The sequence below is a fragment of the Peromyscus californicus genome, unplaced genomic scaffold (genome assembly GCF_007827085.1).
Source record: "Peromyscus californicus insignis strain IS unplaced genomic scaffold, ASM782708v3 Scaffold_22__1_contigs__length_63687245, whole genome shotgun sequence".
Classification (NCBI taxonomy): Eukaryota; Metazoa; Chordata; class Mammalia; order Rodentia; family Cricetidae; genus Peromyscus; species Peromyscus californicus.
Window position 1 is genome coordinate 13,236,030 of NW_026294525.1, and position 22,634 is coordinate 13,258,663.

At 42.4% G+C, this 22,634-nt stretch overlaps 1 protein-coding gene across 4 annotated transcripts in view; it reads left to right on the top strand.

Annotated features, from left to right (window-relative positions):
* Ipcef1 (interaction protein for cytohesin exchange factors 1) overlaps positions 1-22,634 on the top strand; it is an 84,833-nt gene that overhangs the window by 57,321 nt on the left and 4,878 nt on the right. For all 4 annotated transcript variants that reach the window (XM_052750923.1, XM_052750922.1, XM_052750925.1 and 1 more), the window contains 2 exons: positions 2,061-2,436; positions 19,191-19,384. In XM_052750923.1, coding sequence (XP_052606883.1) covers positions 2,061-2,436; positions 19,191-19,384 — 570 coding nt within the window. The remainder of the gene's footprint in view (positions 1-2,060; positions 2,437-19,190; positions 19,385-22,634) is intronic.

A 22,634-nucleotide genomic window follows, 5' to 3' on the forward strand; every position in this document is an offset into this window, starting at 1 on the left:
GTGTGGTGTCTTGAGAACAACGATTAAAAGCATTTTCACCGAATAACAACGGACAAGAATACACTTCACAGACATGGCCAGCACTTAGTTAAGAAGTTTTTTTTAAGGAAAGTTTGATATATATATATATATATATATATATATATATATATATATATATATATATATATATATATATATATATATATAGCTCCAACTGAGTATACAGTCTTTTTCTCAAATACCCCATTTTTCTCTAATCCAATTAAAGCACCATGGTAGGAGAGCTCAGGCTCTGTCTCTGTAACAAAGGAAAGCTGACCAAATGGAAGGCAAGTCTGACCAAAATAGTTCACAATAGGAGAATGTGCCAGGACTGGAGCAGCATGTGTGTGTTATGTGAACACTTACTTTGTAGATCCATCTAATGAGTAAAATATCCTTGCATTTATTTGGATAGTATGGAGCCTGTATGTTCCTCTCCTAGAGAAGTAGGACTTACAGATCTTGGATCACTTAGTCATTAATTGGTCTTGGTGACTTAAGGTAGCCAGCTGTCAAGCTATTTGACACTTTGCTGAATGAAACATTTTCATGCCTGTGGTCATTTCATATCTTACTAGACATTTTAGTGTCATGTTAATATTCAAAGTATGTTTATTTCTGGGCTGAAGAGATGGGTCGGTGGCTAATATGTTTGCTATGAAAGCATGAAGACATGAGTTTAGATCCCAGATTCCGAGTAGATGCTAGGTAGATGTGGCAGCTTGCTTGTAATTTCAGCTTTAGAAGGTGGAGACTAGCCATCTGATGAGCTCTGGGGTTGATTGAGAGACCCTGTCTCAATGATTAAGGTGGAAGAGTGATTGAAGATAATTCTCAGCATCGTCCTCAGGCTTCCAGGATACACAACACACACACACACACACACACACACACACACACACACACACACACACACCACATATACACACATACACACATGTACACATACACACACACATATACACAATACATGCATATGAAAATGGGCACAGTAGATTTATTGATCATTTGGCAACCTGCCTGTCACCATCAATGGGGTAGCCTTTGCTTCTCTCTCATGGACTCAGAGGCTATAATTATATTATTGTCTCACCTGGTGAAGCTGCATTAAAAATTGTAAGTGATTGGGCCTGGAAAGATGGCTCTATCAGTAAGGATGCTTGTTGCCAAGCCTGATGATCTGAGCTCAATACAAGGAACCCACGTGGTGGAAGGAGAGAATGGACTCCTCTGACCTCTAACACATGCTGTGGCATCTGGACTCCCCCCTCCCAGTCACAAAATAATAACATGTTAACTTTGTAATTAAACTTTTTATGTCATTTATGTTTAGCATTTTTTTTTTTTTTTTTTTTTGGTTTTTCGAGACAGGGTTTCTCTGTGTAGCTTTGCGCCTTTCCTGGAACTCACTTGGTAGCCCAGGCTGGCCTCGAACTCACAGAGATCCTCCCGAGTGCTGGGATTAAAGGCGTGCGCCACCACCGCCCGGCTTGTTTAGCATTTTTTTTAACCTGGATAGTTATGGGTGGATAGTTGGTTATGTGCTAAGGAATAGGTCCATGTTACTAAAAAGTCTCACACCTGCTAGGAAGTATTCTCCTGGGCCACACCCCAAACCTCTGCTTTCTTTCTATTGATTACCTTCCTCAGTTGTTTTTGCTGATGTCATTGTGAGTTCAAGAAGAGATGACAAGTTGTCATTGTACCCACAAGCATTCGAAAAAAACTGTCGTAAGAGAGTCTTTAAATGGTTCGAGAGGCTTAAGTTTTTGAGTCAAAATTTTCAATATGGAGATTTTTTTCAGATCTTATATGGTGAACTCAAAATTACACCAATCAGTTTTAGAGACTGGTTCCTGGCGACTGCCATACAATAATAAGTATCATACATTTGTCCTTTGACTTTTTTTTTATTCCTAGTCACCATTTCAAAGAGTTCTGGGAGAATTTTAATAAAAACACAGTGAAGAGAATGATAATTTAATCATAATGTCTCTCTTCCTCCTTTTCCTCCTGATTTTGTTGGTGGGAAATAGGCTGCACGGCGGGCGTCTTCCTCTTCACCTCGACTGAGAGATTCATCATGCTCTTTCTCCTCTCTGGAAAATACCGTAAAGGCACCCAGCCGGGCTTCTTCCTCGGGATCTAAAGAAAGACAGTCCTGGCTCAACATGGTGAACAGCACGCCTGCGGCTGAAGAGGTGGGGCAGCCCCTGACATTTACCGTACAGGTCCACACAACCGCATCCTCAGAGGCAAGCAGTTGCCGGGCCCCAGAAAACAGCTCCGTCATTTCGGAAAGCGGGTTTTTGAACTCTTTATCTAGCGATGACACCTCTTCGTTGAGCAGCAATCAAGACCATCTGACGGTTCCATCCGACAGAGCTCCTGGAACAAGGATGATGGACAGAGGTAAACCAGGAAACTGCTTCCTCTTCTTTACATGGTGAATATTTGTGGGAGTATTATAGAACTCCGCTATAAATTTGTAACTAAAATGTTTAAACTGGTGAATGGCGGTTTGATGATTAGTTACATGGGGCTTAGCCTCCAGCTCCTTTTGTAGATTTTGCCTGTGGCAGCTCCTATGGCCAGGCCGCTAATTATCTGTTGTAGGCGTCAGTAACCAAGTGCTTTAGACCAGTGGTTCTCAACCTTTCTAATGCTACCATCATTGAATACAGTTCCTCATGTTGTCATGACACCAAGCATCAATTTTTTTGTTGTTGTTGCTGCTTCACAACTGTAATTTTGCTACTGTTGGGCATCATAATGAAAATATCTGTGTTTTTCAATGGTCTTCGGCAACCCCTGTGAAAGGGACCTTTGACCCATGAAGGGGTCATGACCTACAGGTTGAAAACCACTGTTTTGCCAGTGGTGGTGGCACACGCCTTTAATCCCAGCACTCGGGAGGCAGAGGCAGGTGGATCTCTGTGAGTTTGAGGCCAGCCTGGGCTACAGAGTGAGTTCCAGAACAGGCACCAAAACTACACAGAGAAACCTTATCTTAAAAAAAAGAAAAGAAAACCACTGTTTTAGACTATGAGGCAGGTAGGTATGTGATCATAATGTAATACCTCTCCATCATTTTGAGAATGAACCCCCCCAGCCCCACCCCTTTTTGGTTCCATAGTCTATGCTCTGGGGGTTTGTGGTAATTGAGACCCAGGGATCTGTGAGATAGATTTATATCACTTGGATCTTGTCACATGGGTTTAGAGCAGTCATCTTCTTGTTGTAGAGGGCCAATCAGTGATCTCCTAAGGGCATCTGTGCAGTTAATGGAAGGCAAAACCTTCACACGCATTTTGGAGGGCAGCACCTTTAATACAGAGGAGGCAACAGCTTTTCTTCCTGGAAAACAGTTTTCTTTTAACAAAGGAAATAGTGGTGTGTAGAAATCATTAATGTGTCTTTAAATATTCTATCATAACTCTCATATTTGATTCAGGACAAACTTGTTTCTATTATTATCCATTCATGACAAGTCTTTTCTAATTGTGTCTCATTCATCCTGGTGTAAAACAAGGTTATCTGATATATCAGTGAGCTACTGGAGAATGATGGAGTTGCATCGTAAGTTTTTGGTGTACTGCTGAAAGTTGACTTGCTAAATTCCTGCACTAACTTGCAGGAGTTGCCCAATGACATGAATGATGACTCTTTCTCCCCTACCCTAAGCAAGGAGGCTGTCCTTAAGTTCTCAAGTTTGGGGGCTAGAGAGATGGCTCAGTAGTTTAGTTCACTAGCTGTTCTTTTGTAGGACCAAGTTCAGTTCCTAGTACCCACATTGGGTAGCTCACAAACACCTGTACCTCCAGCCCAAGGGGATCTTATATCCTTCTCTGGCTTCTGTGTGCACCATCTGCACTATGCACTATACACACACACACACACACACACACACACACACACACACACACACACACACAAAGAGAGAGAGAGAGGCATACACATATACACATGAATAGATAATAATGTCAATCCTTTTTAAAAGCATCTATTTTTAGATATACGCTATTAATTTATTTTTTCAAAGAGAATAATTTAGGCCAGGGATCACAGCTGTAGGCCAGGGTGCTAGTGTGTATGTGTGTTATTTTTATAGATGTAAATTTGAATAATCAAGCTAGTAACTTATATTTAAAGTCACCCCAATTGTCATTGCTCTCTAGGGCTTTCTCAGTGGATGCTTTACATTAAATAGTATTTTATATTGATACTTCCAATCTGGGCCAACTACTTACTTTTCTTTTTTTTTGTATGCTGATGATATTTAATTTTGTTTTTTTTATTAAGAATTTTTTTTCAAGTCGAGCAACTTCTAGAGGTGGTTGAGTAGGTAGGGTGGGTAAGAGACAGGAAGCATCACCACTGAGGAAGAGGGCACAGATGAGACTTGTTCTATGAGGGATGGAAGGAGTGTACTCCATCTGGCCACAAATATTTGTGATGTTGTGCAAACAAAGTGTTGGGTTTAATTATATCTCCATGGGCTTATACAGCTGAGGTCAGCGGTATAATCAAATGGGAAGTATAAAAGTGAGTTAAGAAACTTATTTTTTTGAAGCGATAAGCTGTTGAAAGCGAAGTAGGTAGCTTGTACCTGTATGCCCTCATCATTGGAGGTGTTTACCCATTTGAAGATGGCCATTTTCATTGAGTGTAGAGTGTGTGTTGCATATTGATAGTATTTTTGTTCTTGTGACAACACAAAGAATTTTCAAGTGTTAATCTTAAGTGACCTTCAGCTTGGTGCTTACAAGATGCAGATATGGTCTTGCATACATTCAAGAATATATGGGTAGCACAAATTAGTCTTGAAGGTTTTTTGTTTGTTTTAAAAGGACACAAAGTTGGGAGGGTAGGGATGAGGACATGGAGCTTGGAAGAGCTGTGGAAGAGGAAGTAAAGATGATTGAAACACTGTACAAAACTATCATAGAAATAAATAAATAAATGAAATAAATGTAAAAAAAGAAGACATAGATGTTAAGAATAGGAGAACCAAACAAACTATTGTTCTCCTTTAAGAACTTACACTAACCATTCAATTAGAAGGAGAAGTAAAGAAGGGGTTGACAAGATGGCTCAGCAGATAAAGTGCTTGTCTATGAACCTGAGAGCCCAAGTCTGAGCCCCTGGACAAACATAAAGGTAGAAGAAAGGAACTGACTCTAAAACATTGTCCTGCACATATATTTTAATCTGCACATATATTGTCCCACATATGTGCACACCCACACCTCATACACATGCAATAATAATAATAATAATAATAATAATAATAATAATAAATAAATAAATTTAAAAAGATGTAGAAATAACCCTCTCCTCTCTGTGACAGTCAAGACTTCCAAAGCATCAGAGATACTAAAATCCCATTTACATTCTTTCCCAGGAGATAGCCCTGCAGATTGAGTTTCCCGTTAGGATTACTAAACAGAGTCATGGGAAGATGCATGTGTTGCTCATCCCTGTCTAATGCCATCCTGGGAATTCATGTGCTGAGGAATCCAGCTGGGAGCCAACAGCTCTTTTAATCTAAGAATAAAGAGACCTGGTGGCAATCAGTTTTGAATTACACACAGAAAGACCAACACAATCTAGGTGATTTTTCAAATAGCTCGATGGACAGGTGTTTCTCCTGGTAGAGAGGAAGAGAGAATGAAGGTATTTTCCTTCACTGGTTTGTTGGCAGTTGCCATATGTTACAGAATTCTTGCTGCTGATTTTCTACTGCTGTTGGGGATTTGGTTTCATTCCCAGAAGAGCTGAACCACATCATGTGGTCTCCATAGAAACGGCAGCCCAATCTTTTCTTGCGTTTGCTGTGTTTCGCTGTTAAGTAATCAGGTTGGGTGTTTGTGCATGTATATGTTTGCCTGTCGGAGAAGAAGGTAGCTTTTTTGTGTGACTTCTAAAAATTATTGTTTTAACTTTTTAAGGTGGGGAAGAATCTCTGAAATTTTAGTATCTAAAATACTATGCTGAGGGTTTTAGATTGGGCTTGAAGTTTCAGTGTCATCCATGAGAGGAATTAAATTTTAGAAGGTTAAGATCGAGTCTCAAGATGCATTTTCTGGGGAAAGAGGCTTTTATCCTAGAAAAGAATCTTAAAGGTTAATAACTGAGTTCTGAAAAGAGCAGACAGCGTGTATTATAGCCTTTCTTTTATTTAGACAATGGAAGAAATATTTTGCAGTTGGTATGCAATTAAAATTGTGGTTGCTAGAATTTTATTCTGAATTCAAATATCCTTTTAGACATTTCTCCCTCCAGTGCAAGCCATTAGAAAAGGGGGAGGGGATGCTAATGACACCTAATGACACTGGCTTGTCTTTCTCTACTGCAACTTTCAGATTGCTACAACTCTAGGGATTCTCCACTAAGCATTTCAACAAAGCACAGCTGGAAAAGAGGTGGTGGGGTTAATGGCATGCTCCTCTCATCTGTTTTACTATGGGCTCTCCCTTTCTTTGGGGAGTGATTTTCTGACCATTGCTATGAAATATAAGATTAACAAGTGAATTAAAAAGAAACTAAGTCCAATATTGAACTCAACTCAATTTAGCATTTCTGTTAGTATTATGAAGATGGTTCTGACATGCACTCACGTACTTTGTGCTAACACAACTCTAACATCTAAAGATGACTGTGCTAAAGCATCTTCATATCTAGTGGGGTGAGTGCAAGGCTAAGACATGTTTAACAAAAGAAAGCAAGGCAGAAAAGTGTCACAAAGGAGACACACAGGGATTTACAAAAGCAGGTACACAGAATACAGTCGCACCTAAGGAATCCTGTGCATGGAGGTGGGGCCTGGGAAAGGGAGGTGGGAGGGAAATTGGGACATTATTGAATGATGGACTAGGCATTGTTATTCAACAGATAAGGCATGCCCATTTGTAACTGAGATGATGACATAGTTGGACCTGTGATTTCAAAGAGCTCCTTTAGTCTTAGATCACAGACTATCATAGGATAAAGGGAGGCCGGAACTAAGAGAGGTTAGGAAGCCTTTGTGGTACCCAGGGTAAAGGTAGAAACTGGAAACAAAGGAGAGATGGAGGATTCTGTGTCCTGCCTCATCTCTGTGATTGTGCACTTGGAATTTAATTTAGTCCATCGAGTATTTCCCAGGGATACTATTTTGTAGTAGAATGAGAAATGATCTTAAAGTGGTGATAAATATTTACTAATAGGAGTATCTTGTATACATGACAGCTGGCTGTCATGGCTTGGATCTCAGGCACGGATGACTGGCTCACTAGGTCTTTCATCGCTCCCAGTTAGGTGCCAAAGATCTCTCTTAATTACCATAAAATAAACAGATTAGGTTGCCTGCAAATCCGTTATTGCCATATAACTAGGTCATTTGTGGTACTTAGATTTTCATTGCCTTTTAAAAAAATCTTTCTTAGTTCTATGCATTTTGCGGAGGCTAAGGAAGTAGGAGTGGGAGGCTGTGGCATCTCACTGGAACAGGGATTCTGACGCTGGTGATGAGTGAAGTCTAGATTCCAGAAACAGGAAAATGGGGGGCAGCTGGAAAGAAGAAAAATCGATTGGGGTTAGAGGTCACAGCTAAAGGTGGAAGATGGGTATGTTCAGGGGGAAGCACATGCGGTGATGGTGCAGGAGAATGCCTGTGTTGAGAAGTTGAGTTTTAAGGGGAAGCCTTTTATGTAGACACATCCATGAATTGAAAAAGGGCATTAAAAGAAGTCCGCTCTGGGGGCCAATGACACCAGACACATCCCTGCTCGTGGCTGTGACTCCTTCTCAGATTAGAACACCCTGTTTATTCCCAGGGGGAAGAGAAGCCTCTCTGATGTTCCTCATGTTGGGAATTCCTCTTAAGGTTCTGCTACTGGGATTGTGGTTTATCAACTACTCTTGAGCATTTTCTTCTTCTTTTATATGCATAGAGTTTACAAGAGCACGCTGGAAGGAAAGCTAGGGGACATTTTGCTATTTGGTGTCAGAGTCATCTCTGAATTCACGTACCTTTGAGCCCAAGTCATCTGCTCCGTTCCCGCCACCTCTGGGCTATCAGTTCTGCAGAGGTTCCTAGTGGCTCATCCTAAGGTCTAGTGGACATGAGTGGGTTTGAGAATCATCACAATGGTCTTCAGCCATTTCCATTTTTTTTTCTTATAACTTCTTTCTCTTTGTGGATAAGTGTTTCGTTTTCTAGTGCTTTTCATGCCTCTCTGCTCATTTAGACCTTTAGTGTTTCTTTATTGAGGATGATTTGTTATGGTGAAAAACATCATATACATGGAATAGCATCACACACACACACACACACACACACACACACACACACACACACACACACACACACACGGCAGCCACCATCTTAGGTTTCCTCTCCACCACTGCCTTTGTTCTTCTCCATTGCTTTCTAGCACGCTCTTGTTTTAAAGCACCATGAGAAGTCTTATCTATTGGGGAGCACATCTTGCCCAGCTTTGGGCGACTGCCTAAAATGCTGGTGGAAGCATACACTTGAAATTCATAGGCGTAGCTTTTGAAACAATGCTAGACTTGTCGAGAACCTGAGAGAACAGAAGGCACGCTATCTGTACCTTTCTCTCTGCCCCTACAGTCCTCTACTGGTTAACTTTCTGCATGCATGTGGTTCACTTCTTACAACCAAAAACAAATATTGAGATATTCCTTGTGAGTGCCCTTCACTCCATCTTAAATTCATGGCCTCTTCTCCTTTCATATTGTTGCATTTTTTCTATACATACACATGTGTATATACAACATGTGTATACACATACACATACATATATATGTTTATATTTAGCTTACTGAGTCCCTGGAGAAAATAGATTCTTTTTATCTTAACAGCTATTGACTGTCTTCATCTAGGGGGCGGGCCTTATGACATCCATGTTGGCATGTCAAGTGGTGTCATTTCTGCAAGTCTTGTTCAGGCAGCCATGTTGTTACGATTTCATGGATGCAGCTCCCTCCTATGTAAAAGATACTGTCTCACAGCAGACATCTTGGTTCTCTCATGCTTACAATCTTTCTGGAGTGTTCTCTGAGCCTCACGCATGGGGGTGTGTTGTAGATGTATCACCCCACAGAAATGCAGATATATTCTTATGAACTTAAGTCTGGAGTCGATATTAGGGTTCACTCTTTGCTGTACAGTTTTCTGCATCTGATGATACGTAATGTCATGTATCCTCACAGCAGTCTCATGGAGGTCCACCATGTTAGGCGTCCCCTATGCTTCTCTTCCTACTCCTCTCCAAGCATCAGACATCTGCTAATCTTTTGGGAGTTGTTTTAATGTTACTGAGATAGTATCTCACATCACAGTCCAGGCTTTTGTGAAACTCACTAGGTGGTCCAGCCTGGCCTCAAACTTGTGTAAATCCTCCTGCCTCAGCTTCCCAGAATGCTAGGATTATGGGCTTGTGCCATGGTTCCTGGTCAGTCTTTTTATTATCTCTTTGGTGTTATCTTTTCTGATGTTACATGGTTACAGCCATAGAGATGTAGCCTTTTCAGATGGACATTTTCCCCATCTGGTATAGGAACTTAGGATTTTCCCATGCCTTTCTATGGCTCGATGGGTCATTTTTTTAAAACAGTTACCGAACAATATTCCATTGTGTGGATTGATCTCATTTTATCTGTTCAACTACAATTGACATCAGAGCTGTTTCTAAATCTTTAAAATGAGAGTTAAGGCTTCAGGTAACACCTGTGTGCAGCTGTGGGTAGTTACAAGTTGCCAACTCTTTTGGGTAAACACCAAGGTGTGCCATTGCTGAGTTGTAGAATAAGAATGCGTTTAACTTTGTAGGAAATGATAGGCTGTTTCCCCGCATCACTGATGTTTTATATTCCCACCAGCAGTGGATTAGAGTTCCTGTTCCTTCCCAGGCTCAGTAGTAATTGCTGGTGTCAGGTGTAATGGTTTGGATAAATTTTCCCAGAAGCTTATGTGCTAGAGCTCGTCTTCAGCTTGTGACCATATTGTGAGGTGTGGGACCTTTGAGAAGAGGGTGGCTTGTGGGAGGAAATCGCTTACTAGAGGCATAAAACACCTTAAAGGGGCTTTTGGTTAATACCATTTTTACATCTTAAATAAGGAACTCCTTCCTGCACTGATTTTATGTGTATTGATGGTATTTGTATATGTTCTTGTTGTTCTCTCTGTTTGTCTGTCTGTATATGTGTCTGCCCGTGTGTAGGTGCATGCTGTGTTGATGTTGAGTCTTTCTTTTGAAACAGAGCCTTTTCTTGAGCTTGGATTTCTGCTTGGCTAGGCTGCCCCCTGACTAATGATCTTCAGAGACGCCCCCTCTCTTCACCCTATGCTTGTCTTGTGCTACTAAGCCAGCTCTTTGTGTGGGTTCTGTCACTCTAAACTCAGGTCCTCATACCGGCTCACCGGGCACCTTACCAGCTGCACCGTCTCCTTAGCTGCCTGCACTGATGTTACGAGGCTCTTGTTTCCTGTTGCAGGAATGGCTTGAAGTCACTTCTCTGTGCTCTGTCAACAAGATGCAGTCCTGCCTGGCTTTATTCACGTGTGTAGCCCGCTCCCCCCAATATCTTCTACTTGAAACACGATCTTTCTCCCAGATGTTCTCCTAAGTCCTCAGTGACGCCTTTTATTGTCAGTCTGTTTCTTCCATCTATGGACATCCATCTGTTCAATGGTCTGTTGTTTTTCTGCCCTGCCTCAGACTATTCTTTTAGTTTTTATTGAAATCTTAGTATCTAGGAAAATATTTTTACCTTGTTCCTTTTAAAGGGTGTTTGGTATGTTAGGTTATTGATCATTTTAATGTCCAGGTATTTTTTTTTATACTTGTCTGCCAGCGCACACGCGCGTGCACGCACGCGCGCGCACACACACACACACACACACACACACACACACACAAACACACATACTCTTGGGTTTGGATTACATTGTATCCTTAGAATCAACCTGACAGAAGCATAAATTGTTACTATTTAATTTTTTCAGTTCATAAAAATCATTCCTTTAACCTTTTACCATTTCTTTTTTATTTTTTAACATCTTATTAATAAAATTTTATGATCTCCACTCTTCTCTATAGAAGCCATGAATCTATTTTGTTAATTTCCACAGGTTATATTTTAAATGCCACTTCAAGTTCTATTTTTATTTTATTTGTAACTGTTCATCTCTGGTCTGTATAAATGGATTCAAGCTTTTGGTTTTCCTTGCTCATGTGTTACCCTGCTAATGACTGAACCCAGAACCTTTCATGTGCTAACCAGGTGGCCTGCCACTGAACCACACAGTCAGCCATGATTATGGAAGTGCACTTAAAATGAATCATATTTGTAAAAATTTTAACTTTTTTCAAGGTCTCCCATGGGGAGTCAGCAGAGCATGGCACACTGAGTCTAGGCAGGTCCAACCCCTTCCCACTGTACCAAGGCTGTGCAAGGCTCCACACCTGGTTCTCCTTTCTAATCACTCATACCTTTATTGTATTTGTATCTGCTGCTAACATACACAGGCTGCAGTCACAACTCTCCTGATGCAGAATGGAAGTGCTTCTGCTCTCTGTCCAGTTTAGACTGAGTGGTCCTGGATTTCTGGTCAGCTTATGAATTTCTAATCATTTAAGCAGGAAACCCACTCAAAGCTCTGAGTAGGTCTTTTTCCTTTGCAGGAAGAGTAGTAAAAAGAGGGGTCTGAGTATTCAGCTAGCTACTGCTCCAATATCTGCAGATTGTCTGGCTCAAGAGTCTCCATTGAGCTTTATTCAGATTGAACTGCACCATCCAGACCTTAGTCACAGGATATAACAATATAGGGAATAATAACCTTGGGTATAAAACCCATGTTTGTATCACACCGTGTTTATAGGCTACTGTAGTATGGGGAATGATAGCCTTCGGTTTGGAACCCACATTTGTCTCCTTGTGCCTTTGGCCAAGTTCTGTGATCTTTCATTATGTTGACTTCTCTCCTGATGTCAGTGCTGATGAGGCTCCCTCACAGGGCTGTGGGAAGATGCTGAGGGAATGTTGGTAGAACCGTTAATGCAGTGCCTGTCATGGAAGGAAAACGGGGTGGTAGCTGCTCCCCTTACAGCCGTAGACACTGGAGACTTGTCCCTCAGCATTATTCTTTGCTTCTGTGCTTGGTCAGAAGCACCTTGAAGTTCAAATGAATTGTCTAGATTTGTTCTTATTTGAGTGCTGAAAGTCTGCCATAATTCAAGTCTTGCTGTGATGTAGGCTTGTCTAATGACCACATAAAGAATGACTAGAAAAGCCTTTTCATCTCTTAGGCATCAGGTGCTATATATTAAATATTCTTTTCAGGATATTCAGTGTGTACAGATCAGCATTTTCTTGTTTGCCTTGTTGGTGACAGGTGTCTTCCATGGCTTTGTTGTTGTTGCTCTTGAACACTAGAACGTTGCATGTGAAATGTGCCACTTGCAATACTTTTTTCTCCCTAGTACTTTCCAAATGCGTTACATCTGAGGATTAAAATGATCTCCCTTGGGACATTATTTGGACTTTTCAACTCTCTAAACGGTTTCTTTTTCAGACCCTGGTATGAAATCTGGTGTATGAATTTCTCTCCTGTCTTCTGAAGCCAGCTTTTATGTTCTAAATAGAAAATAAACAGCCACATTCTAGAAAGCACAAGCAAGACCAAAAATAAGACAGTGGGGGAGGCAGAGTTGAAAATACAACATTTCAAGAGATAATCTGCATACAGTGTTCTTGACAGGCAAATTCTGGGCCTCCTGGAGCTGTCCTGTCCTGCCAGAAGCAGACAATAGGGTGGCATGTAGGAGGAGGAGGAGGAGGAGGGAGCCACACATTCATTTTGCACAGTCTTGAGAAGGAGAGAACTTCTAAGCATTAGTTAAAACATTGGTATGTCTCCAATCTTGCTATAAAGGACCTGGGTTGTAGTTACTTTATGTTTTTCAGATCTGTTTATTTCATTTTATGCGTATGAGTGTTTGGCATGCATGTATGGGTGTGTACCATGTGTGCCTGGTGCTTAGAGGTCAAAAGATTTCCTGGTTCCGGATCTCCTGTAACTGAAGTTACAGATGGCTGTGAGTCATCATGTGGGTGCAGGGAATTGAACCTAGGTCCTCTGAGCCAGATCTCCAGCCCCAAGGACCTGGGATTTATGCATAACATCCCTTTCTGAATCTAACTGACTCAAATCTGGAGAAAGTTTACTAGTCTTTGACACATTCTGAGTTAGTGTATCTGACATAGAAGGTCACCAACAGTTACTTCAAATTCTTTTCTATTCACCCTGTGGCATACTGGTGCTTTCCAGTACTGATTTCAGGTGCCCTTCATTTGAGCAAAGCTGGATTGTCTTCCTTTTCTCTTAGATTAGAATATGGCCCAGAGACAGTCAATGCTGTTTGGTGGACAAGTCTCAATTTTCTCGCCATTCAAGTCCCTTTGCCTGCCAATGAATCCAGGCTGGTGAAATTTTACCAATAGGTGGTCCAGCTTTGCTACTGAAAGTATAGTCCATGCACCTAAGAGCTTGCCAAAAGTCTATAAGGTCTAGAAGGGCTGGAGAAATAACTGCAAGTCCAAAGACCTGGATTTGATCCCTAGGGCCCATGTGAAAATGCATTTGTGGTGAATTGTTTGTAGTCTCAATGCTGAAGAGGTGTCCTGGGATTCCCCAGCCACCCTAGGCTACTCCATGAGTCTCAGATCCCTCTGAGAAACTTTGAATCCCAAACCAAGATGGATGTTGCCTGAGGAATGACAACCCAGATTGACATGCAAATGTCAGGCATGCAAATGTACATGTGCACCAGTATATACAGGAACACACACCTGTGCATGTGCACACATACACAGACACTCGTGTTCACACACACACACACACTTAAGCATACACTTAGACACAAGCACTCATCTACATATGCATGTACACACACACTCATGCATGCACACATAGATACACACACACACACACACACACACACACACACACACACACACAATTTCAAATATCAGTACCATCCCAGATGGGCTGAAGCAGAGCTTGCGTTTTCCTAAGTTCCCCAGGAGACTGTTTCCCTGTTCAGATTTGTGAAGAATGATCTAGAAACATATGAGCCTACACAGAATGGGGCTTTTATTTTTAATACCCACCACTAATTGGCATTTAGGGGGAAAATCACTGACTGTTTTTCAGGACTCTCTACTTCCCTCATCTCTGAGATAATGCTTTCAACCTTGGCAAAGTACTAGCAAGTTGAGAGGCAGTAGACCATAAGGTGTCCATGTGTCAATGGGAATTGAAGTCCTGCTGCCCCACGTGGGAAGACTATGGTACACACTTGAGAGGAGACACTTCACTGTCAGACAAAATTTATTTGTTTTGTCTCGGGAGATAAGGGAGGTGGAAATAACGCGCTTGGCTTCCATTTCCAATGGGAGAGAGACGAGGGATCTTTCCTGCCAACCCTTTCCTCTTTATCTTTGCAATCTGGTAAGACAAGAAAGATAAACTAGTGCTTTCTAGAATGAAATTATAATTCAGAAAAGAACTGCGTGTTTACAGAGAGGGATGTTAAAATTATTTTACTACAAGACTAACCTAGAGGGGCTGGAGAGACGGTGCAGAGCTTCAGAGTACCACTTGTTGCTCTTGCAGAGGACCTGGGCTAGGTTTCCAGCATCCACATCGGGGCTGACAACTGTCTGCAACTCTAGATCCAGAGGATCTGATGCCCTCTTTTGACCTCTGCTGGCACCAGGCATGCATGCACATGGTGCATATATATTTATGCAGGCAAAACACTCATACCCATAAAATATTCAAATACTAATCCAGAGAGGCTTAATTGGCAAAGCCTGAGTTCATACAGCAATCAATCAGGTCAGTCAATGGAGGGTGACCCAGCAGCATAGAGCAGATATACTGATTCAGAAGGACTCATCTCTCCTCTACTGCGGTCAGGGGCAAGTTGTATTGCCATGCATGTGTAGCTTTGGGTCTCCCTTTATCCCGTGTTTCCATTTACCACCTGCTTCTTTTATTACTGGGTGTTCATTTCATGGTCCTACAACAATGACCAAGGAAAGCACTGGCCTCTAACAGCGGTAAAAACAGTATAAATCCCCTGTCTGGGCTGTGGACTAGATTGAGTCACAGATGTGTCCCCGGGGTGTCTGGTAATACACCGTACATCTCCTAGATTAGGACACGCTGGAAAGCCAGTGATGTATTTTCTTTACTCCTGATGGTACTGTCTGCCCTTTCATTTCCTGTAAGTTTGTGAATCATTTCAGAATTGTATTATTAGAAGTCTGACATTAGTCTCTCAGGTTCTGGTTTCTGCTGAGGAAGAAGAACCAGATTGCTGATTTGTTTTCATTTTTCCAGGTGGTCTTTAACTGGATACACCCACTCCTTACCATAACAACCCAAAGTTTAAACTAGGGAAAGATACGTGTGTGTGTGTGGGGTGGGGAGGGGCAGATATAGCTTCTGATATTAAATTTTTTTTTTGCATTTTACATACCAACCACAGTTCCCCCTCCCTCTCCTCCTCCTGCTCCCCCCACCATCCACTCCTCATTCGGGGAAGGCCTCCTATTGGGTGTCAGCAAAGTTTGGCATACGAAGTTGAGGCAAGACCAAGTCCCTGGCTGCTGCATCAAGGCTGAGCAAGGTATCCCACCATAGGCAATGGGCTCCAAAAGGCCAGTTCATGCACCAAGGGTAAATCCTAGTCCTACTGCCAGGGTCCCCACAGACAGACCAAGCCACACAACTGTCACCCACATTCAGAAAGCCTAGTTCAATCCCATGCAGGCTCCCCCGCTGTCAGTCCAGAGTCTGTGAGCTCCCATTAGTTCAGGTCAGCTGTCTCTGTGGTTTCCCCTATCATGATCTTGACCCCTCCCCCCTTGCTAATATAATCCCTCTTCCCTCCCTTTGACTGGACTCCATAAACATTATATATTTTATGTATGTTAAAAGATAATAAAAATTACCCAAAAAATCCTATTCATTTTTTTTTTAATTTGGAGAGCACACTCTGTGCCTCGGTATCCCTAAGGTTATTTTTATCTTAACTGCTTTAATATCTGTTGAGCCAGATGAATTATCTTACTACAGTTTTGCCCTGGCATAATTATCCACGTAATGTATTCATGAAAAGCAAATTGTGCTTTTATCTCTGTCTTTAGTAGCTACTGCTTGTTGAGTACAAAGAAATTCAATGAAACAATTTTTATTTAGCTTTTTCACACATTTGCTTGTTTATTAAAGTGTGTTTTGCAAATGCTATTTATGAAATAAATACAGTTAGGAGTTTTTAGATAGAGTACTACCTGCTTGGCTATGAAAAAGAGGGCATACCAGGTTATGTGTCCTTATGTTTGTGACAAGTTCTCAATCCTAATGCTTCTTTAGGAGTTATATGTCTTTGCCTTTGTTTCTGTGAAGTAAGATCTTTCATATAGCTCAGGCTGACCTTGAATTTGATATTCTCCTGTCTCTACCTCCCAACCGCTAGGATCATAGTGTCTGGCTCCATTATTTTTAAGACTTTTCCAATCTCTAGATTATCTCTAGGGCTTAAGGGTTTTTCTGTGAACACATTACCTCCTATCATGATACCTTATAAGAGCCTCCTTTAGTTTTTACCACTATAGTTACATGCTTCACATAGCCTCAGATTTATAGTTCAGTGGTTTGTAGTTTCCTCACAGAGCTGTGCAGCTATCGCCACAGCCTGGCTAGAGAACATTCAACTCCACAAAAAGAAAGCCCTGCGCGTTACAGGCACTCCTCATTCCTGTCTGTGTCCTGGGCTCCCAGGTGGCTTTCTGTCTCCTTTAGTTTGCTTGATCTGGATATTTCACACGATAGAATCTGTGGTCTTTTGTGACTTTTTAAAAAAATGATGATTCCAAGTTTAAGCCCTGGTGTGACGTGGTGGGTGATTTAGCACTCCATTTCTTTAAGTTGTTGACTAGTCCTCTCGTGTGTGCGCACCACGTTCCCTTTTTCCACTCAACCATTGATAAAAATTTACTTATGTCTATCTCCTTTTTTCTTCTGAATAATGCTGTTATGAGTAGCTATGTGCAACTGATGTGGGAATGTGTTATTATTTCCCTTTAATATAAATATAGAGGTGGAATTGCAGGGTCCTGTTGGCATTGTACTATCTTGAAGACCATTAACCTTTTCATTCCCACTAGTGGTAAATGAGGGCTTCCATCTCTCCACATCCTTGGACACTCTTAACTACTGTCTGTCTTCTTTATATTAGCCATCCTAATAAGTATGACATGGCATCCCTCTGTGGTTTTAATTTTCATGTCCCTAGTGATTATCCATGGGGATTTATTTTATTGAGTTTATTGACAAAAGATTGAGTTTATTGACAAAAGTTGACTTTTTATGGTTGCACAGTACCCAAGGCCAAAAGTCTTTAGCCACATTTTTTTTTTTTTTACACGTTTTCCTCCCCATTTTGATAGGAGACCATTGGATTAGGAGACAAGAAGTTGGTCTGGGTCAGGAGTGATGGCGAGTGCCTTTAATCTCAGTACTCAGGGAGTAGAGATAGGCTGATCTCTGTGAGTTCTGGGACAGTCTGATCTACATCACCAGTTCCAGCTCATCACTATGAGGCTACATAGTGAGATATCATCTCAAACAAAAGAAAAAAATATTCTGGCTAACACTTTAAGCCAGGTGTTAGGAAGATGTTGTTCTCCGTGTCAGGCAAGTCCTGAGGACAACTCGTAGCAAATTGCCTGAGGTAAAGGGACCAAAGCTCCTATTGAAGGGCTTCTAGTCACCGAAGAATAAACTGTGATGTGATCAAAGTTCCTGCGTTCTGGTATTCCTCTGTTATCCTGTGTGTCTGCCTCAGAGCCCGTTTTGCTCAGCCCCACTCCATGATCGTGCTGTTCAGTAGGGCTCTCTCTGAATCTTTTCCTCAGCACAGGAGGGGAGACAGAAACACTGAGGGGTTTGTCGGGCAAGGAATCTCTTCGTGCCTATTTCCCAAGATTGGTTTCAGGAAACAAAGAACAATGAATTGAAATTGTCTATGAGAAATAAAAGCCACGCAAAGAGTCAATATTTCCTTCAGGAGCTGATGCTGTCATTTAAGGTCCCTATGGCGACCAATGATTGAAAGCCACACCCAGTGTAGCCTCACAAGGGGAACACACTGGTTCCTCAGGTTGAGAGGGCTCCAAGAGGGCACTGGCTCCATTCTAATTCTTGGGAGGATTCCTGGAAACTTCTGGCCCATTTGCTACTATATTTACTCTCTTTTTTTTTAATGTAGAAAGCATCTCTGACACCCCCAAACAAATATTCTAGAACTGAGTCTTCCTGGTCCCCATTGGCCTACCTGTGCCTATATCTTAGTAGTCTGCCAAGGCTCACTGCTCTCTAGAGGTGAGCTGAGGCCAGATAGGTGGAGTTAAAAGGGGCAGATAGTGTGGAACAGGGTGAGAAACGACAACTGTTTTCTACAACCAGCCAATGGGCAGGCTTCTTCCTCAGAAAACACTGGGAAGCACCAGGGCAGTAGGTGTTCAGACTTGGGTAAACATTAGCTTGCAGGGCTTGCCTGTAAGGTGATGTATCTGCTTCTTCAGAAACAGAAAGGAATTTTGCACCCAGACAAATTCTCTCTGAGCCTCTCAGTACGTAACTTTGAGGCTATTTGGATGTGATACTGACCAGAGTTGATGTGGAACTGATTTAAGACTTTAGGAGGTGTTAGAATGAAATGCATGGGATTTCTGCTTGAGAAGGATATGGATTTTAAAGGGCTAGAAGTGGATTACATTGTGTCAATGTTACAAACATTTGTAACATTGAAGTCCTTTACTGTACCCCCAAAGTCTCCAAGCAATAAGTCAGTGCGTAGTCTTATTAGAATAGGTTACAATTACATGTCTTTAAATGGCTCGTGGTCTCCTGAGTAGCAAAGTAGCATGGTATGAATGTCCAGACAGCAGAACATCATGGCTTTACGCTTCTGGAGACCAGAAGTTTGAGATGAAGGTGTGAACAGGAATGCTCGAGGACCACACTGTCTGATGTTTGCTCTTTGGTTTTAACTGGGTTTGTGGATACTGTTCTTTTTAAACAGAAGAAATAAAAGTATCTGAGGATGATGAGATGGAGAAACTCTACAAATCATTGGAGCAAGCTAGTCTGTCTCCTCTCGGGGACCGGCGACCTTCAACCAAGAAGGAGCTGAGAAAGTCTTTTGTGAAGCGGTGCAAGAACCCATCCATAAATGAGAAGCTTCACAAGATCAGAACGCTGAACAGCACGTTAAAGGTAAGGCAGTCTCAGACAGGGCTACCTGGGAGGTGGGAGGGGAGGCTGTCTCAGTCTGGGATACCTGGAGGTGGGAGCTAGGGCAGGCAAAGAAGAGCTGACTGCAGAGAGATTCATGGCCATCTCAGAACACTTGTGTGGGAGGAGGAAAGAGCAGAGAAAGTAACCTCCTCACAGTGGGACGACTGTGACCTTTTAAAAGCGCCGGATCCCTCACACCGCAGCATCCGTACATGGCAGGCTTCAATCTTACATTCAGTCTGATTCAAAGTTTGAATTCCCAGATCCCAGAGAGCAAAGAAGGACTGTGTGTAATTTGGTTTTTGTAATTTTGTGTCCAGCACAATACTCAGCTCTAAAACTTTTTATTGTTTGAGAATTTCATACACTCATATATTTCCATCAAAATCCACCCCCACTACCACTTTCCCACTCAGCTGTGTATGCTTTCTATCTGTTTTAAAGCCCACCAAGTGTACTTAGCGCTGCTTGTATGTGCATAGGGTAGGACCTTCAACCAGAGCATGGGTAGCCACTCAGGGGCTATATCCCCGAAGTCAATTTACTCTCCCTCCCCCCTCAGCCTTCAATTGCCTAAATCTTTTCAGCTAGGGGTAAAACGTATGAGCCCTTTCTGGGTCCATGATGGGATTTGGGATGAGGTTGATCTTGTTTGGGTCTTATGCATAGAGTCTGATCGCTGTTAGTTTACGTGTTCATGTCCAGAAAGTACTATTCCTCTGCAGACATCTGCCATCACTGGCTCTTCAGCAAAAATAAACAGTAATAGAAATAAGGGTTTCACCTGACTCATTCAGGGCACCATCTATGTGTTTTACTAGATCAGGAGAATATTCTCTCTCTCTCTCTCTCTCTCTCTCTCTCTCTCTCTCTCTCTCTCTCTCTCTCTCTCTCTCTCTCTGTCTCGGACAGGGTTTCTCTGTGTAGCCCTGGCCATCCTGGAACTCGTTCTGTAGACCAGGCTGGCCTTGAACTCAGAGATTCGCCTGCCTCTGCCTCCTGAGTGTTGGGATTAAAGGCATGGACCACCACTACCTGGCCAGGAGATTACTTTCTAATTATCAGCTTTAGGCATTTCAGCTGAGAAGTGTGGTGAGAGCCAGGCAGCAGAAGGCATATATTCTGTGGTAATAAACCAACAGATGTTGTCACATGGGAATAGGGGACAGTGTGCAGGACATACTGAAGCTGTTTGCACAGCTTCCCCTAATGAAGGATTCCTCACAACAGGAGCATCTTGTTTTTACATTGAGACTATAATACCAGCAGGCGGAGGGCAGGGTGCTCTGTAGTCAACTTAAATTAGCAGAAGATTCATGCTTCTGAAAAGCCTCTCTGGAGCCCGCAGTTCAATTCTGAAGTACACATGTCCTTTCATGTTAAAAATTTTGAGTCCCTTTCCAGGAAGAAATGTCACCAATCATGAGGACAATAATGAGATAGCTGAGTGTGTATGGGTAGTCAGACATCCAAGCTAGTCAAGAGAAAAACCAGGCATCCCAAAAATCTGCAAAAATGAGGCTGGAAAGGGCAAGGAAAAGAACAGTACAGTTTTACAAAGAAACTCCAAGTTCAGAGAAATTCTCTAATAGTTAATGATGAAAAGATACCACTAGCACTCATTTCGTGGTGTGTGCAGAGCTGATTAATGTGTTGGGTTAGTCAGTGTAATATGCCAGAGAATGTTAAGATTTTGATAAACATCTTGTAGGATGGATGACTTCATTATTGGAGAACTGTTTCCTGAATATTACTGTGTACCAGGCACCATCCTAGGTCACTGTAACCGTGGAGTGGGATGCTCAGGACAATGGAGACAGGAAAACAGATGGCTAAAATGCAGCACAATAAGTACCGTAGTGGATGCAAGCTTTGAGGGCTTTAACAGCCCAGAGGATGGAAGTGACCCAATCTAGGGTCGCTATGTTTAGCTGATGGCTGGCTCTCGAGTAAGAGGTTAGAATATGGGGGAGTTGAAGGAAAGACCCTCATGGAGGTAGACCATCTATTAGGGATGATCTGTTTGGGTTTAGGTTGGGAGCAGCAGGAAGTAGAAGCCAATGGGGTTATGGGTAGCTCAGGACGTGACAGAGGAAGACTGTGACTCTGGAATCCATAGAGCAACAGATTGCAGATTCTAGACCTTGACAGTACCCTGTGTGCTCTGACAAAAAGGGTCAAAGATATTTACCAGTCTCTCTGGTTTCCTTTGAATTCTTCCTCGGCATAGTTAGGCCATGTAATGGATGACTTCAGTGACCTCTTTTCTTCCAGTAGGGTAGGTCTTATGGTTAGCTTGAAGCTTGGGAGCTTCAAGTAAGAAGTATTTATTCAGCCAGAATTTCTGTGGCTCTACAGTCTGGGCATGGCTTAGACATGGGATTCTTCCATTAGCTCCTGTGTGAGTGTGTGATCAAGGTGTCCTCCAGGCTCTTCATTTCTCCACTGGGGGATGTCTGCTTTCTTGGTTCCCATGTTGGAATTGGCATCATTCAGTTCCTTGCAGCTTATGGCTCTGAGCATGTTTGCTGCTGTCTGTCTGCTGAGTGGAGACTGACCTCAGGTTCTTGTCAAGTAGACTATGCAGGGCAGCTTGCAGCTGAGTATTGGTGAAATTATTAAGGCCACTCCACGTAGTTAAAAGGGAGGTTGATTTTGTGGGGTAACTTACAAATGAAGGGATAGTTTACAGGGTCTGGAAAAGGTGTGGCACAGTCTGCCGATGTTCTCTGGAGAACTCTGCTCGGTCTACCTCCAGCATCCAGGGTCCAGGAACCAAGAGAGCTGGCGCATCTGGATCTCAGGTCTTCAGGGTTCTCCCTTGGCCCTGCCTTGTAGGCATGACAGTTACCAAAGCCTCAATGGGGGTTGGAACTTCCCGATCAAAGCTGGAATGGCTACCCACTACAGCTGAGAAGCTGACTTATCACAGCAAGGAAGAAGACAGTGATAGCAAGTGAGCAAAGCAAGTGATAACCCAGTTGCCGTAGCTAAACCACCCTACTTCTGTGATGTTCTGTTGGACAGAAGCAGGCTATCAGGTCAGCCAATAATCTGGAACAAGATTCCACAGACAGATGAATCTCAGGAAGCAGGGAATGGCAGGGGTCATCTCACACCCAATTAAACTGCTCTCTGCTGTGTAGAAAACATTCCTTTCCTTTCCAGGGATCACTTAGGCCTCAGAGAAGCACAGTGTTGGAGGCCTGTGAACTGTAGCTCATGTTCT